The 17,506-nt window shown below is 41.6% G+C and overlaps 1 protein-coding gene across 3 annotated transcripts in view; it reads right to left on the reverse strand.

Annotated features, from left to right (window-relative positions):
- Positions 1 to 2,525: 2,525 nt before the first annotated feature.
- Positions 2,526 to 17,506, reverse strand: part of IP6K1 (inositol hexakisphosphate kinase 1) — a 44,459-nt gene continuing 29,478 nt past the window's right edge. For all 3 annotated transcript variants that reach the window (XM_061617720.1, XM_061617722.1, XM_061617721.1), the window contains exons 3-6: positions 11,649 to 11,859; positions 11,026 to 11,198; positions 10,310 to 10,485; positions 2,526 to 8,199 (exon numbers count right to left, since the gene is read on the reverse strand). In XM_061617720.1, coding sequence (XP_061473704.1) covers positions 7,693 to 8,199; positions 10,310 to 10,485; positions 11,026 to 11,198; positions 11,649 to 11,859 — 1,067 coding nt within the window. In that variant the 3' untranslated portion in view covers positions 2,526 to 7,692. The remainder of the gene's footprint in view (positions 8,200 to 10,309; positions 10,486 to 11,025; positions 11,199 to 11,648; positions 11,860 to 17,506) is intronic.

A 17,506-nucleotide genomic window follows, 5' to 3' on the forward strand; every position in this document is an offset into this window, starting at 1 on the left:
GTATTGTCAATGGTTATGGATGATGTAATCTAACTAGGTTAGAGCATATTAAACCCAACTTCTTTGCTGCTTGGGAATTGTTATTACCTGGAAGGGCAGGTTAATACTTTATTTTTATTTATTTGTTTGATTTATATCCCGCCCTTCCTCCACAAGGAGCCCAGGGCAGCAAATACTTCATCTGAGAACATTGTTCTAAAAAAGAAAAAAGTTTGCATATATGCCAACAAGCTTCAGTCCAGCAGAAATTATAGCATTTGACTCAGATATCAACCTATAGAATGGGAGTCCCAAAAAGTTTAGAGTCTGGGGGCACATTTCAAAAACTAAGGAACAGTCATGGGCAGTACAAAATGTCCATTTCGTAGAACTCACTGTACTCAGAAATGTCTCCAATAATAGGCAACATATCTACACACACACACACACACACACAAACCAAGCAAATAAAAGACAAAAAAAGTAGGCACACTCCCCCCCACAGCAATAAAAAGGCAAAAAAAGTCATTTTAAACAATTTGGGAGGGTCAGGGTCTTGATGGGCACATTGCTGTTCACAGGCACCATATTGGGAACTCCATCTATAGAAAGATTAGGGAAAACTGTATTCAGATGTGTGTGCTGTTAGCCAGGACTTGAACATCATTAACTGGGCTGCATGGTGTGCAGGGTTGTGTATACTCTGCCCCCCTCAAAAAAAAAATTCAGTATCTTAAGAAGGTGAATTTTGTAACCCTGCATAAGGTATGCATACTTGAATGGATTTTTATTATTTACACATTATTTTGTATTTTCTACTATTTGGCATAATGTACCCTGACTTTTGTAGAGGGCTAAGGAGCAGTACGGAAATCCTAACCTACAACGATTGGAGATCTTGAGTTCTGACATTTTTGCAAGCATTTCACACACACTTTCAAAGATATCTTCACAACCATGAGCTAGGAATGTGCTCTTTAAAGAAAAATTCTGAGGAAGCTGAACATTGCACTCTATGTCACATGCTATACTGGCACAGAATCACAGCACTAATGGGGGACACACATTGACTATTGAACCAGGTAGGGGACAAATTGCAACCTTTGTTAACAATAGTCTCTTCTTTTCAGGGGTACCCCAATGCTAATCAAGAGTTTTCTGAAGTCAAGAAAATGTGGGTGCTAATGGAGATGCTCCAAACCAGCCAGCAGTGCGGATCAGGGATTTTGATGTTAGTTGAAAATTGTTTCTATTTTCTCCAACAGAAGAGTAACTGAATGGATGGTCCTCATTTCTGATATTTGCTGGGCTTAAAGTTGCAATAGGCCTTTCCGTAAAATGTGTGGCTGAGCTTCCCAGGCCTAGGAATCTAGGAGGGAAAGATACATGTAGGGAAAGGGAGAAGTCAGCTCCTACATTTTAAACTTTAGCGAGTGCAGTGTTTTTGCTAGAAATTGACTACTGTTTATGTTCATGTTCCAGATGGATGGCTGTTGTGATAGTAGCCTCTTCTCTTCCACTTTTTTTGCCAGAGCTAGAATCTGACACATTTCTTAGGAACGGCATCAACTATTTTCTGTAAGATTGGTGCAAGATGCTACTGGAAAAACATGAGGCATCTATCCACGTTTGGTCCCTTCTCTTTTAGAGCTGTTAGAAGGAGCTTATCCAGTTCCTGTATATCTGGGACTCCTTGCTTGAAATGTCGTATGATAGCTCTTCAAAACGATTTAAATGGATATATTTCTTTTCTTGCACTAAATTATTCCCATTTTCACAATTTGTGCTCTGACTAGACACTCTTCTGGGTATGCCTTTGCAGTTCCACAAAGTCTCTACTACAGCAGAGAGATGCATCCAGCGTCACAGAATAAATCAAGATTAGCTGATTTATCCCACTTCCTCCATCCTTAAGTCACATCTGACCCTTTATTATTTCTCCCTTCTAGAGTGCTTTCCTCTTAGTGCAGCCATAAAATTAGAGGAAGGAATGTTAATGGTCAGAGTTTCTAAATAAAAACACATTTAATATATCTTAAGTTTGTTTCTAGCCTAGCTTTTAAAAACCAACTTGAATTTTTTTAGTTTTGAAATAATGATGGGTTCCACTCAAACTTCAGTATAGTAAGACTGTATTTTGAGTTGAACATTGACAAAACATTTACATCAAGCAATTGATATTTGATGACAATTTCTAACTCTGCCCTTTGTTAAATGAGCCCTGTTAAAACAGTCTTCCTTTCAATGGCAAATGACTAGCATTGACGCCTCGAGGTGATCTCCTTAAGTTGAATGTACAAAATTGGAGGAAGAGAAAATATGTTACAAGCGAAGGAAGGCCTTCTGAGATTTCTTGACTGCTTGTCATCTCATGCAGTTCCCCAGGCAGTCAAATTCATTCCCATCCATTTTGCACCCATTCTCCCTACACCCACCTATACAATAAGCACATTCTAGTACACCAGGATATATATATACTACATGTGAACCAGGTTATAAGCTTGGTGGAGTAGAAGATACCCATAAAAAGACACATGCCCCTCAACTAAATGTCTAGCACTTTATTTATATACACATATGACTTCGTATACACAACAGGAGAGCCAGGGGTGCAGTGTATGGAGTACAAATACTGTTATTTCTCATGCCCAAAAGCTTGACTTGGCCCAACAAAATGGCACTGGAACAGACTATGAAAAATATACAAGTTTGTAATGCAATGCTGTGTCCCTCCCAGACAAGTCAAAAGGGACAGATGGGAACCACTCCTGTAGGGTGCAATTCTGCTCCCTGCTCTCATAGTAACATGTCTTCTCTTTCTAGCAGTTCTCATAGAGACCATTCTGCACCTAGACTTTTCAAAATATAAAAAACATTTTGCTCCTGAGATAAGCATGCAGTAATAGTACAGATACAACCAAACTTTGAACCTGACTTGGATAACTCTTTCCAGACGTTCTGTAAAACAAGCAAAATACATAGGCCTAGAGTGTCTCCTCCCTCCCACCCACGGTCAAAAAACATAGTCCATGAAACCAACAAAACTTGTCTCTCCTTTTAAATCCAAAAGGTCATAATGTTCTGTGGCAACCGTTTCATGGCAAGCAATAAGCAGGTTCCCTTGCATTGGTGTAGAGCAGCAAATGCCCACAGTTTGCACCTCCACATATTATACCAATAGCAGCAAGATGTGTAATCAGATGCACTCCTAGGGCTCATGGCAAGTTGCTGGTGTAGCTTTCAGTGAGATACTGGCTAGCTAAAGCACTTTCCCCCAGCAGGAACTAATCTTGTTGGCCTTCTAAAAATCCACCATCTAACCCAACATGTAAGCCAACAGGTAGGCAACTGGGATCTGGTCTGATTTGTGGTTTGGTCCTCTGAAGAGGGGCAGGATCTATAGGGAAACATAGCTGCAGGCATGTGGGTAAAGCTAGGGAAATTGAAACTGACAGTCTCTTTACCAGATTTCAACATAAGCCAGGCTTTTTCTTCCATGAACTTCTTTCAGGTGCAGGAACAGATATGGTAAGAGTTGAATACCTCCCCCCCCCCCAATTACACGCAGTCGGCCTTCTTTGGGGTCATCTAGACTGAACATTATCCAAAGTGCAACTCTCCATCATTCATAGGGAAATGTTTGAGCTGATATTTCTGAAAGATAATGCAGCAGGTCCAGGCTACAAAGGTGCTAGTAAAGAGAAGGTGGCTCTTATTCCAACTGAAAGTACAAGATCAGTTATTGACAAAAAGCACAGTGCAGTAGTAACCTCTAGATGAGGAGGAAGAGACACTTCCAAGGCAGCAGTAGCTGCAGCCAATATAAAAGAAATCTTATGTGATGAACTCTCATTAGGCCCTTACTGGTAAGATAAAGGAACCCCTTAAGAGTGTGCATACACCAATGCTAGCAGTTCCTATGTACTGCTAGAGAAATAGCTGGCTACATATTCCAGAAGGTTGAAAAGTTGATTCATCATCTACATGAAGGCAACTACACAGTACGTGCAAAGGCCTGCTAAAGGAGTCAACACTATTGGACCTAAAGTGTCAGCAAGCTGTAAGAGCAACAAACAGGCTGTGCTATTCCAGCAGGAACAGACTGGAAGGATTATTTACATGAGTCTCCGGAAGAGGACCTGAACATACACAATGCATGCAAAATGGCTTTGTTGGACCCAGTTGTCCAGAGCAGCACCCCTTTTACCAAAGTATGCTCAAACTCTAACCACCCATCCTCATCTAGGTATTTCAATAAAGAGCTGTTTACACTCCACTCTTCTGATGAGCTAAAACTGTACTAAAAGCAACGTCCCAGTCCTAACTACAGGAGGAAGGGGACAAGTTTCTTTATCTTTAGTTGTTCAAAGTCAACACCATGTCATCTTGGGCTATTTTGTGTTGCAAAATTACTCTAGACATCTTCAAGACACTTGCAATATAGCTTCCAGTTCTGTAGCAACATCCCCAGAATGGCATAACAAACCTAATGACTTTCTTGGAAGGATTTTACTTTAGAGAATGAGGTAGAACAGGGAAGTGGCACATTTCCACAATTCTGTCCAATGACAGCTGCCTTCATGGCAAGGAACATGGCTGCAGTGTAGCAACAAATGCTGGGTCCTATCTAACCAAATATGTCCCAGTGATATAATAAAATAGAGTGGGACAGAATACTGTACAAAAGCCATGACAAGCTAGCTTTGTTTTAGATTCAATTCCCTTTGTTTCAAGGCAGGTAAGGGTAATAGGGTGTACTTAAATAGGGTGTATTGCCTCAGACTCTGGACACCTTTTTTGCTGGCAAGGTGCGAGTTTGAACTAACAGTTAACCATGTCTTGCAATTGGAAGGAGAGTGCCTGAAGGCAAATATTCTACTTCCTGCCTTCTCATCTGTCTATGTCTCTCTTGGTGCCTTTCAGAAGGCACTTTTACTCTGCAGAGTTGCTTTAAAATCCAAAGCAAATGTCAAGCTGCAGAAACTGATTTTGCTGCATGCCCAAAGGGAGGGTTAGAAATAACTATGATGAAATCCATCTGAATTCATCTGCCCTGACAGCATGGGTACTTCCCTAATAAACCCTCTAGATGTTTCCCTACACAGCTTTGCCAGTACATCTCAATTCCAGCTACTCCAACACTGACTGGCTGCACTCAAGCACACATGCGTGTACACATAGGCACAAATAGCCCTGCAAGAGGCAACATGGGGCTTGAGTCTAACAGTCAATCAAGTTAGACAAATTAGTTAAATTTGTACTCTGCACTGGTTGCAAGTAGACCTCCAGTACTACAAGGCAAATCCCTTCAGACATGCAAGGTACTCAGGTACGAAGAACAGTCACACAACTATGTCCCTTTGCTTAATTTGAAGTTACAGAAATGAACTTGGAAAGCTTATTGCTATTGAACAAGACTGTGCTTTGCAGTTACACTGTCTGAAAACTAACCACAATGCGAAATACCAACAGAACCACACCCTTTAATATTTTTGGTTCCTTACAGAGCAAATAAACAGAATTACTAGCTTCATAAAAAACAAAACCTAGCAACAGGAAGGAGAAATGCTTTTTACAAGCTCTGGAATTTGTAATGAGAAGATCTCAATGGTCCAGATATTTTTTTATTAAAAAAAAAAAGGATTTCAAAATGAACAGGAAGGAGACTTTTAGAGTGGTTTTGTGTACACTTATCAGTGTTCCTGAAGTAGCTGGTGGCAGGATAAAGATTTCCTTAGACAGTTAAAATCTTCAAAACAATCTTGAAAGTTCCTGTTTAACTGAAACAATGCAGACATTGTGATGCCTCAAAGTGTGAAGCTTATGAAGACTTCAAAAGCCGGCCTCAACAGAAAGCAAGACCCTTCCTTTAAATTCTAGGATTCAAAGGTCATGCCGGGAAAATGATATTACTCTATTCACTGTAAAAATGTCTCTTGTTATCAAGGCAAGATCTAAGACTAAAAACTAAATTGGTCAATGCACAGAGGTGGCTCCCCTACCTGCCTTCAGAACATGCAGCACTGAGCGAATAAACTCTGCAGATAGATGCTGGCACTAAAGAGAGTTCCACCAGCAGCTCCTTAATGAGAGCCAATACTCTCAAGACAGATCTATGAAGGCCATACTTGACCAAATAAGAGGCACAGATTCAGCACACGAAGGAGGAGCTTTAGGGCAAATGCTAACTCATTATCAGAGCATCCAGCTGTAGAGGTTTAAGACAATTGTCCTCAACCTTAATGCCTTGACATCAATTCCCTATGGTAGTAAATCAAAGTGCATTTGTCTTTACTAGGCCTGCCCCTAATCAGACTATTCTGCAAGCTCCATAGAACAGCACATCATTGCCACCAAGAGCTGCAATTTGCGACTAACCACACAGAGAACTAATGTTGTCAAGAGGAACACTACGTGGCACCAACACCTCAGCCCACGCAACAAAATCCCATATACGTATGTGGGGCCAGAATGTGGCACAGCTGCATTCAACAACTCACTAAGTGTCGGAACAAGGCCAGCAAACACCAACTCCCTGAGGTGAAAACAAGTACAGGTGGCAACCACATTTAACTAGGAGTCCATCACTCAAACCAGACAGATGCTCCCCTCCACAAATCAGGATAAGTTCTGAAAATGAAGACACTCACTTTTCTAATCAACTACACCACAAGTCTTTTATTACTGTGGATGGAACATGTATGGAAGTGTACTGTTTAGGTAGGAAGCCTGCTTGGAAGGAAGGAAAAAGGAAAATTGCAACCAGCCATTGTGGTGCTTGGATATGACTGAGGCCAGAGAAAAGACTGTTGTGTCTATAAAATAGAAAGTAGCGTGGGTGGAGCAAGAGGGAATTGGCACTGGATAGTCATCATTAGTCTCAGAATAGCAGCAAGGGACAAGCCTGAATGTGCTATTAACACTATCCTTAGCCTGCTGAACTCTCCCATGCAGTTTGAGACCAAGACAACATTGAGGATGCCTGACCAGGCCTTTCTGGAATTTGGAGAGCTTCTATCAACGTGCAGGAAATGGTGAGGAGAGGTAATCCAGCTTCATCAACAGGGTGCAAAGCAAAACCATTAAAGCACTGCACTGGTTTTCTGTTGTTCATTTATTTCCCCAGTTGGGATGAACTGATAATGCCCAGATTGGAGAATATAAATGAAGTATCATATGTACCCTATAGAAGAGTCTCTCACATCTGCTCAGGGGCAGCAACAGCAGAGAGGAGTATGTGCAAATCATGTGACTCAATCAGCCCCTTAAGTAATGTTAATTTGTTTCTGAATGCCCTTTTTGAACAAAAGAAGAGCAGTTCAAACCATTGTCCCTCAATGGAAGGTTAACAAGGAAGAGAACATTGGAATCCTCCAATCTCCAAATCTACACCTCTATAACATCACCTCTTTTCTTTTCCACAGGGTAAGCCTCCACATTCCTAACAGACATGATCACAGGGCTGTATGTAACAATGTCAAGCCCCATATACAAATGCCCAATGCTGGGGTCCACAGGGTTTGTCTTTCCTGCAAAGAGTCCAGGCCAGGATAGTCAAAGCCATTTTGCCAGGAACATATCATGTCCTTTGATGAGGTTAAATACACTGGAGCAACAATATTTTCAAAGCAGCAGAGTGTGCTTTTTCTGTAGGGGTGGTGGTCCTGTCTGTTTCTATCAATGGGGAACAAAATTAAGTAGTCCAGCCCAAGGCTACTGGTTCTCATCCCGCATCTGTTCCATTATGTTGATAAGGCTCTCTAGTCCAAACACATACCCCATATCGGGGCCATCATGTACAGTGGGATCATCTCGAAAGCCTTTGAATGTGCTGTGCGCAAAGTCTATCATACGTACATCTACTTTGGGCTGGAAAGTGACAGACTCTGTGCTGCTGGCATCTTGTAGGCTCTCTGGGAGAGAGAGGTCCACTTGTTTCAGGCGCATTTCTGCCCTACGCTCCATGTATGTCTCAGACCGGGTGTCCTTTCCATCATAGATGATGAGCAAGGAGCTGGAGTAGAAGCGGTAGGAGGCCTGCCTCTCCAACACAGCCTTCAAGCTTTGCAGTTTGCTTAGGATGGGCTCAAAGAGGTCCTTTCGTAGCTCTATTCCATTATGCAGATACTGGTAGAGGGCATTGCGAAAACCCTCAATGGAAAGACCTCTGCCATAGTATTTATTCCTGCACAAATAATGGCCTGTATTCAGCTGATATACCTATGACAGAGAGAAGTCATACATTAGTATAGAAAAACAGCCAAAAGTACTACATGAAGCTGCTACGAAGTAATAATCAGCTATTCTTTTCTGCAGTAGCCCATGGAAGCCTCTGGAGCTTTGAGATGCTGGCATTCATGAAAATTGGCAGAAAAGGAAGCCGCACACTAGTTCTTCAGAAGGGGAAGGAAGAGGGAAGGTTCCCTGCTATGCCAGTTTAAAACATTACTAAGGACTCATCTTTCCATTACTTTAGGAGACATTCCAGAATCAGAATAACCAAAGTGAAACAGGACTGCAGCACACTTAAGAGGGAAAAGCGCAGTTGCAGCCAAATTAAACATGACAGACCTCAACAGCATGCCTTGGCAGTTTTGGTTGTTTCCTCACAGACGTTGTACAGGGATTGTACATTATTCTGGCAAGGTATTAGAAATGGGTGCAAGCTTTAGTACTCCCATGAAAGGGGGAAACCATTTCAACTTCCTTCTTAAATATGATACATTATAACTGGCCACAGTACAACACCCTGCTGGATAAACAGCACAAGAGAAAACTGCTGGCTGGCTAAACACCTTATTAAAACAATAATTGTTCAGGGCACCCTTATTACTCAATAAAACACCCTGAGCAGAAATCAACAATTCTTTTTAAAAAATTAGGTCTAACCACAGCTTGGAAATACAGAAACATGGCTGTCAGTGAAATCAGTAGGAAACTAATAATGGAATTATCTCAATTATCCAGTCGGCGTCTGTGTTAGAATTGCTTTTAATATGTTTTAATAATATGTGTTTAGCCCCCTTTTTTTAAAAAAGATGTTTTTAAAGCTTTTTTTAAAAAAGGTTTTAACGTTGTTCTGTTTTAATGTATTTTAAGGTCTTTTTATGATATTTTAAAGTGTTTTCAGCATTTCTCTTTGCCGTCCTGGGCACCTGCTGGGAGGAAGGGCAGGATATGCATCAAATAATAAATAAATAACAAGTAGACCCCTCTCTCCCAGACAGCCTATAAAGTATTTCAGATTATCACCATCCAGCAGAGGGCACCAGTGTCCATGCTATGAAGGCATGCCAAACCAGGAGCGTATCCACAATACTCAAAGCATGAGACACCTGACACCCTGACCAGTCTACATATTCTGTGTTTTTGTGCAAGGTGCAACCAGCTACTTCCAACAGCAGGAGAGCCCCACATAGAGCCTCTATAAAATTTCTGTCCATCCTTGCCCATTCACAGGTTTCAAATATGTATATATCTCTGAGAAAGAGAGCTATATGCCCATGCCCAAGCCTACTCTCCATTGTACTACACTGACTTTCGAGGTTCAAAGTCATAACCTCGGAATACATCTGTCACCCCATGGACTCCCATTCCACTCACTGGAACATGAACACTACCAGATGAGTATCCTGTGTTAGCCACCCACAGGTCAGGAGACCAACTCATTTAGCTAGAACCTTTGATATTAGACAGCGTCCAATATTCTCCACCAACTCCCCCCCCAAAGCACAACTCTATGCCTACTTGGAAGTAAATCCTACAGTTTCGATTAGTTTAGTCCTAGGTAGGTGCGCACAGGGGGTTGGACTCGACGGCCTTGTAGGCCCCTTCCAACTCTACTATTCTATGATTCTAGGATTGGTCCCTAAGGGTGCAAGTCCTTTACCCGTTTATCTGGGAGTAAGCCTCATTAAAATCAATGTGGTTTACTTCTGAGTAGATATGTATAGGATTACACTGTAAGTCACTACATACTAAGTAACTAGGCACTGAACATTGTTCATCCATTTCACAGAATTTGGCTTTTTGTAAGTCATGCAGGATTTTGGCACTGAAATATTACACTTGGAAAAAGAACCTTGAAGCCTTTTGTAGTCATCGTTGGTATATTTTCAACCCCCTCTGTAACTATTCAAGACTGAAAATATGTGGTTGTGGGAGAGAGTATAATATTATAAATCACACACACACATTTTTTAAAAAGGCAGCAGAGATTCTCTGGGTTCTAGGTAGTTGTCAAATACTGGCACATGCCTGTATACAGGAGGACACCAGCTCTAATTATAAATTATGTAACAGAACGTTTGATGGCAGGCTATACAGTTACCTGCATTCCACAAACCCGTACACCCAGTGTGGCTGAGGTGCTCTGTGCACACTTCTTCATCTGTCGAGCCGCTTTTTCCTCAGACGCATCATCCCCATGCTGTCTGGTCCCCATTTTCAAATCAAGCACACAGGGCAATTTGAAATGGTGTACCACGTTCTCCAGTAAAAGGAATTCTAAGGAGCTGGTCAAGGAAAATATGTCTCTTGAAACTCTGCATTCCTACAACTGCCATGCTTGGTTTCTACAGACATTTCTAAGGCCCCACTCTTTCCTGCCAGAGAACACTCCGGCAGAGAACATATATTCTGACAAAAAAGAGGAAGCCAAGAACAAAAACACGCGCACGCATAACTCCCCTCAGATTATAAAAGGAAGAAATAAGCATTTCATCTTCAGGAAAGGGAGCCGACTAGTCAAGGAAGAAAGACCCTAGTCTGACATTGTAAGCAGAAACTCTCCCATTCTGAAAGCAAGAGCCAACCTTCCTCTTCAGTGCTGACGTAGGCTAAAGAAGACAGCCAGAAGGAAGATAATGACCATGGGGGAACAGTACAGTCATGCCTAGGATTCACAATACAGCCTCAAAGGACAGGAGAGCTCTTTTTGAGCTGAAAATGCTGCAGAGATTTACTGCCACACCTGTTAGTGCCCACCAAAGACCCTATGATCATGCAGCATATATACTACATTAAGTTCTGCTTGTTGGAGGATACTGTAGAGTTTGCGTTCCTTGGACTCCGAACGCATGCGGCTCAACTGTTGCTTGTGGCAACGCAGACTCCATGGGTTAAAGGTGATCTTCTCAGAACTCAGGCTACTATTTCCATCTAGCATCTGAAATGGAACATCTGAATGGCAGCTCTTGAGGCTCTTTGTGTCCTGGATGCTGTTGGTACAATGTATCACATCACAAATAAGACCTTCACTAGGAGTCAGGTTACAACAGAGATTAACATTTGGGCAGCCAAATTTAGTTGCTTTACAGAAGTAATTCTGTGGGAGAGGGGGGCATTCTGCATCTTTCACATTATTGGCCGGGTACCAAAGCCTTCTTTTGCATAAATGTTAAGGCCTCAGGAAATACCAGACAGGCACATACAAGAGTCACTCTCGATCCTGGGGACCCTTTTGTAAAAGAAAAAAGAAGAGCCAAAGGCTGCTTATTTTTAAAGCCATTTTTACCCCACTCTTCAGCCGAAAAGGCTCCCTGAATGGCTTAGAAAATATCAATAAAAACAACAAACAAGACGCTCCCTGCCTGCAGGCGTACAATCTAAAGGAGAACACACTCTGATTAGATATGTCTGAACTAATGAAAAAAAACAATACAACGTACCTTTCTGCGATGTCAGGGGCCAGTCCTGCTCTCTCTTCTCTGTGCTCACTGCCACTGCCAGACCTGTTGAGGCTCCTGCGAGAGTGTTTGCGACGTGGCTGGTCCCTCTCTGGTATATCATCCTGCTCCAAGGCTTCACTCTCCACATAGGGGTATGCTACTAGGTTAATGTAGCCATCACTGTCTCCCTCAAAACAGACAGACACCACACCTGCCAGACACAAGCCACATATGGGCATTTCTCACATGAGAAATCTAGCAATTAATAGCTGCAAAAGCTACCACTGTATGAGGCTCCTGCCAAGGAACTTGATCAGGGAGAAAACCAAAATCTAAAGCAAGAGATGGGCTGGGGCGGGGCGGGGCGGGGAATCTTGCAATTCATTTATTTTTGAAGATGCATCTACGGGACCAAAAAGCAACTTTGCAATCTTTCCAGCTTGAGCATCTCCAATAGTTACAATGGAGGTTCCACGATTAACATAAGAACATAAGAGCCTGCTGGATCAGGCCAGTGGCCCATCTAGTCCAGCAACGTGTTCTCACAGTGGCCAACCAGGTGCCTGGGGAAGCCTGCAAGCAGGACCCGAGTGCAAGAACACTCTCCCCTCCTGAGGCTTCCGGCAACTGGTTTTCAGAAGCATGCTGCCTCTGACTAGGGTGGCAGAGCACAGCCATCATGGCTAGTAGCCATTGATAGCCCTATCCTCCATGAATTTGTCTAATCTTCTTTTAAAGCCGTCCAAGCTGGTGGCCATTACTGCATCTTGTGGGAGCAAATTCCATAGTTTAACTATGCGCTGAGTAAAGAAGTACTTCCTTTTGTCTGTCCTGAATCTTCCAACATTCAGCTTCTTTGAATGTCCACGAGTTCTAGTATTATGAGAGAGGGAGAAGAACTTTTCTCTATCCACTTTCTCAATGCCATGCATAATTTTATACACTTCTATCATGTCTCCTCTGACCTGCCTTTTCTCTAAACTGAAAAGCCCCAAATGCGGCAACCTTTCCTCGTAAGGGAGTCGCTCCATCCCCTTAATCATTCTGATCATTCTTGAACGTGAGCTCAAATTAGCAGAATAAGTGTGACAGTACTTCTCTCTCTCTTTTTTGTATGTGTAATTAAGAGGGAGAGGAGAGAAAAGGTTCAACACAGCATAGTGATAAGTAGTATTCTCTTTGATAGAGACTAAATGTGTTTTTTATATAATTTACTCTTTACAATGGGTTGTGTAAAGCAGCTACTATCCCATCAATGGTCTAGCTCCAAGATGGATCGATGACTCAATTATTGGGGTGGGCAGGTGAGAATTGGTCAGATTAACTTGAAAAGAAAATTGGAAATTACGTGCAAGAAAGAAAAATATTCTATACTCTAATGCAGTGTTCTTCAACCTTGGGTCCCCAGATGTTGCCGAACTACAGCTCCCATCTACCCCAGCCATCTTAGTCAATAGGCAAGGATGATGGGAGCTGTAGTCTGACAACATCTGGGGGCCCAAGGTTGAAGGACTGTGCTCTAATGTTACTTTTAAACATTTTTGCATGCAACATGTGCGTAAACAGAAAAACATCTGTAGGAAGTGCTATGCCTTAGTATGTACAAACCACAACTATGAAACCCTAAAATGCACTAACTTTATTCGGGAGCCTGACTACATATGAGAGGATCTACTTGTGGATCAACACAAAATTCCAGCCCATGGGCCACTTTCTAGCAAGCCGAATGGCACTTGATAATACATGTTGATCATCTCTGGTCTACCTGAAGCAACATTCCCCATGACTAAAATCTCATTACATAAGTAAGTAAAATAGCTTGGAATACTTTCTTTAAAGCACTAGATTATGTGCCTTCAAATCGATTACGACTTATGGCGACCCTATGAATCAGTGACCTCCAAGAGCATCTGTCATGAACCACCCTGTTCAGATCTTGTAAGTTCAGGTCTGTGGCTTTCTTTATGGAATCAAGCCATCTCTTGTTTGGCCTTCCTCTTTTTCTACTCCCTTCTGTTTCCTCCAGCATTATTGTCTTTTCTAGTGAATCAGGTCTTCTTATGATGTGTCCAAGTATGATAACCTCAGTTTCATCATTTTAGCTTCTAGTGACAGTTCTGGTTTAATTTGTTCTAACACCCAATTATTGGTCTTTTTCGCAGTCCATGGTATGCACAAAGCTCTCCTCCAACACCACATTTCAAATGAGTTGATTTTTCTCTTATCCGCTTTTTTCACTGTCCAACTTTCACATCCATACATAGAGATCGGGAATACCATGGTCTGAATGAACCTGACTTTGGAATTCAGTGATACATCTTTGCATTTGAGGACCTTTTCTAGTTCTCTTGTAGCTGCCCTCCCCAGTCTTAGCCTTCTTCTGATTTCTTGACTATTGTCTCCATTTTGATTAATGACTGTGCCGAGGTATTGATAATCCTTGACAAGTTCAATGTCCCCATTGTCAACTTTAAAGTTACATAAATCTTCTGTTGCCATTACTTTAGTTTTTTTGACGTTGAGCTGTAGTCTTGCTTTTGTGCTTTCCTCTTTAACTTTCATCAGTATTTGTTTCAAATCATTACTGGTTTCTGCTAATAGTATGGTATCGTCTGCATATCTTAAATTATTGCTATTTCTCCCTCCAATTTTCACACCTCCTTCATCTTGGTCCAATCCCGCTTTCTGTATGATATGTTCTGCGTACAGTTTAAACAAATAGGGTGATAAAATACACCCCTGTCTCACACCCTTTTCCATTGGGAACCAATCGGTTTCTCCATATTCTGTCCTTACAGTAGCCTCTTGTCCAGAGTATAGGGTGCTCATCAGGACAATCAGATGCTGTGGTACCCCCATTTCTTTTAAAGCATTCCATAGTTTTTCATGATCTACACAGTCAAAGGCTTTGCTGTAATCTATAAAGCACAGGGTGATTTTCTTCTGAAATTCCTTGCTCCGTTCCATTATCCAACATATGTTTGCAATATGATCTCTGGTGCCTCTTCCCTTTCTAAATCCAGCTTGGTTGTCTGGCACTCCTCGCTCCATATATGGTAAGAGCCTTTGTTGTAGAATCTTCAGCATTACTTTACTTGCATGGGATATTAAGACAATTGTTTGATAATTACTGCATTCCCTGGGATCCCCTTTCTTTGGAAGTGGGATATATATTGAATGCTTCCAGTCTGTGGGCTGCTGTTTAGTTTTCCATATTTCTTGACAAATTTTAGTCAAAATTTGGACAGTCTCAGTAGCTTGTAGCAACTCTACTGGTATGCCATCTATTCCTGGTGATTTGTTTCTTCCAAGTATTTTAAGAGCAGCTTTTACCTCACATTCTAAAATTTCTGGTTCTTCATCATATGGTTCCTACGTGAATGAATCTGTCATCTTTGCATCTCTTTTATAGAGTTCTTCAGTGTATTGCTTCCATCTTCCTTTTATTTCATCTCGGTCAGTCAGTGAGTTCCCCTGTTGATTATTCAACATCCCTACTCTTGGTTTAAATTTCCCTTTCATTTCTCTAATATTTTGGAATAGGGCTCTTGTTCTTCCCTTTTTGTTGTCCTCTTCTATTTCTATACAATAACTATTGTAATAGTTCTCTTTGTCTCTATGTACTAGTCACTGTATTATCATATTTAGGGTTCTGGCTGTGTTTCTATCTCCTTTTGCTTTTGCTTTCCTTCTCTCTTTAACCATTTTAAGAGTTTCTTCAGTCATCCATTGAGGTCTTTCTCTCTTTCTAACTAGAGGTATTGTCTTTTTGTATTCTTCCCTGATCATGTCTCTAACTTCAGTCCATAGTTCTTCTGGTTCTCTGTCATCTAAGTTTAAAGCCTCAAATCTGTTCCTTATTTGTTTATATTCCTCTGGGATGTTATTTAAATTGTAATTTGGCAATATGATTGCTTTGTTGTTCTTCTTTAGCTTTACTGATTTTTGATACAACCAGTTCATGATCTGTACCACAGTCTGCTCCTGCTCTTGTTTTCGCAGAAAGTATGGAACTTCTCCATCTTCTGTTGCCAATTATATAATCAATTTGATTCCTATATTGACCATCTGGTAATGTCCACATGTACAGTCTTTTCGGTTGCTCAAAAAATGTATTCGCAAGAAACAAATTATTGCTTCACAGAATTCAATAACTCCTTCTCCTGCTTCATTTCTGTCTCCTAAGCCCCATTTCCCCATAATTCCTAGTTCTTCTCTGTTCCCTACTTTTGCATTCCAGTCCCCCATGATTATCAGCACATCTTGTTTTGGTGTGTGATCAATTTCCTCCTGTACTTCTGCGTAAAATCTCTCCAATTCTTCTTCTGTGTTTGCCGTCGGAGCATAGACTTGGATGATGGTTATGTTAATAGGTTTCCCATTTAATCTTATTGATATTACTTGCTCAGACCTTGCGTTGTAGCTCCTAATTGCTTTTGCTACATCACTTCTCACTATTAAAGCAACCCCGTTTCTTCTTGATTTCTCATTTCCTGCATAAAATATTTTGTAGTTGCCCGACTGAAAATGTCCCATTCCCGTCCATTTTAATTGACTCACGCCAAGTATTGTAGTGTTGATACATTCCATTTCTTGCTTGACAATTTCTAACTTTCCCTGGTTCATGCTTCTCACATTCAATGTTCCTATTGTGTGCACTGTACAACTCCGGACTCTCCTTTCGCATCTGTGCGCATCAGCCTCTGGGCTTCCTTTCGGCTTTGACCCAGCTGCATCATTAGTCACAACGCTACTCGTCCTTGTCCTTTGTTCTTCCCCAGTAGCTTGGTGAGTGCCTTCTGACCTGGGGGTCTCATCTTCCAGCACTATCTCGTGTTGCATTTTGGATACTCTGTTCATAGGGTTTTCGTGGTAAGAGGCATTCAGAGGTGGTTTACCATTGCCTTCCTCTGACTTTGGTTGTGTCTTAGTCTGGTGTCTCAGCTTTGACCATTCCGCCTTGGGTGACCCTGCTAAGAGTCTAGCCTCTTGGTCTAGACTCCTGATGGCATTGCTCTCAGCTTCCTCAACACTCTCAAACCCCCTCACCACGTTAAGGTGTGACTGGCAAAGGTACCCTTTCCAGACCATCTCCCTTTAACAATGGGGATGTACAGGGCAGCAAATGACATTCTGATCACAAACCAGAACAATCACTAAACGGACTTTGAAGCCGGGACTCTGTCAAATTAAGGTTAAATAAATATTTCAGTACATCTCGTATAGGTTCGGCTCTAGCCATTATCAGCAGAGTCTGTGCCCAGAGAGTGCCATTCATGTATTCAAAAGTCACTCTTGTCAATTTTCTGGCACGATCACAACTTCTTGCTTACCAGCCTTAATATTAACTGGAACAACTCCAGGTTGAGATGCAACATATTATCTTCTGTAAGACAAGAGGCTATTTCAGTAGAAATTAAATTTTGTTGTATGCTGAATTGAAATCACAAGAATTAGTCTGGCTTTGCCTTGTCACATTTCCCCAATGGCAGCAATAGAAACATGTACATGATCTTCTGACCCATTCAAGAGTAACGTATTATTAAAAAGTCATCTTCCTTTGCTGTAACATGGTGCACATTGTTTTCTTCCATAAGGGTTTGTTTTCCCACAGCTTCATCTATAAACAGAGCCAGTGTAGTGGCTAGAATGTTAGACTAGGACCTGGGAGACCAGGGTTCAAATTCCCACTCAGCATGAAACTTGCTGGCTGACCTGGGGCCAATCTCTCAGCCTAACCTACCTCACAGGATCATTGTAAGGATAAAATGGAGGAGGAGGAGAACCATGTAAGCCTTAACCTCTCTGGAGGAAAGGTGGGCTATAAATGTAATAAATACAAAGAATGCTGTGCCTAT

This window comes from Rhineura floridana, chromosome 3 (assembly GCF_030035675.1).
Source record: "Rhineura floridana isolate rRhiFlo1 chromosome 3, rRhiFlo1.hap2, whole genome shotgun sequence".
In the NCBI taxonomy this organism is placed as follows: Eukaryota; Metazoa; Chordata; class Lepidosauria; order Squamata; family Rhineuridae; genus Rhineura; species Rhineura floridana.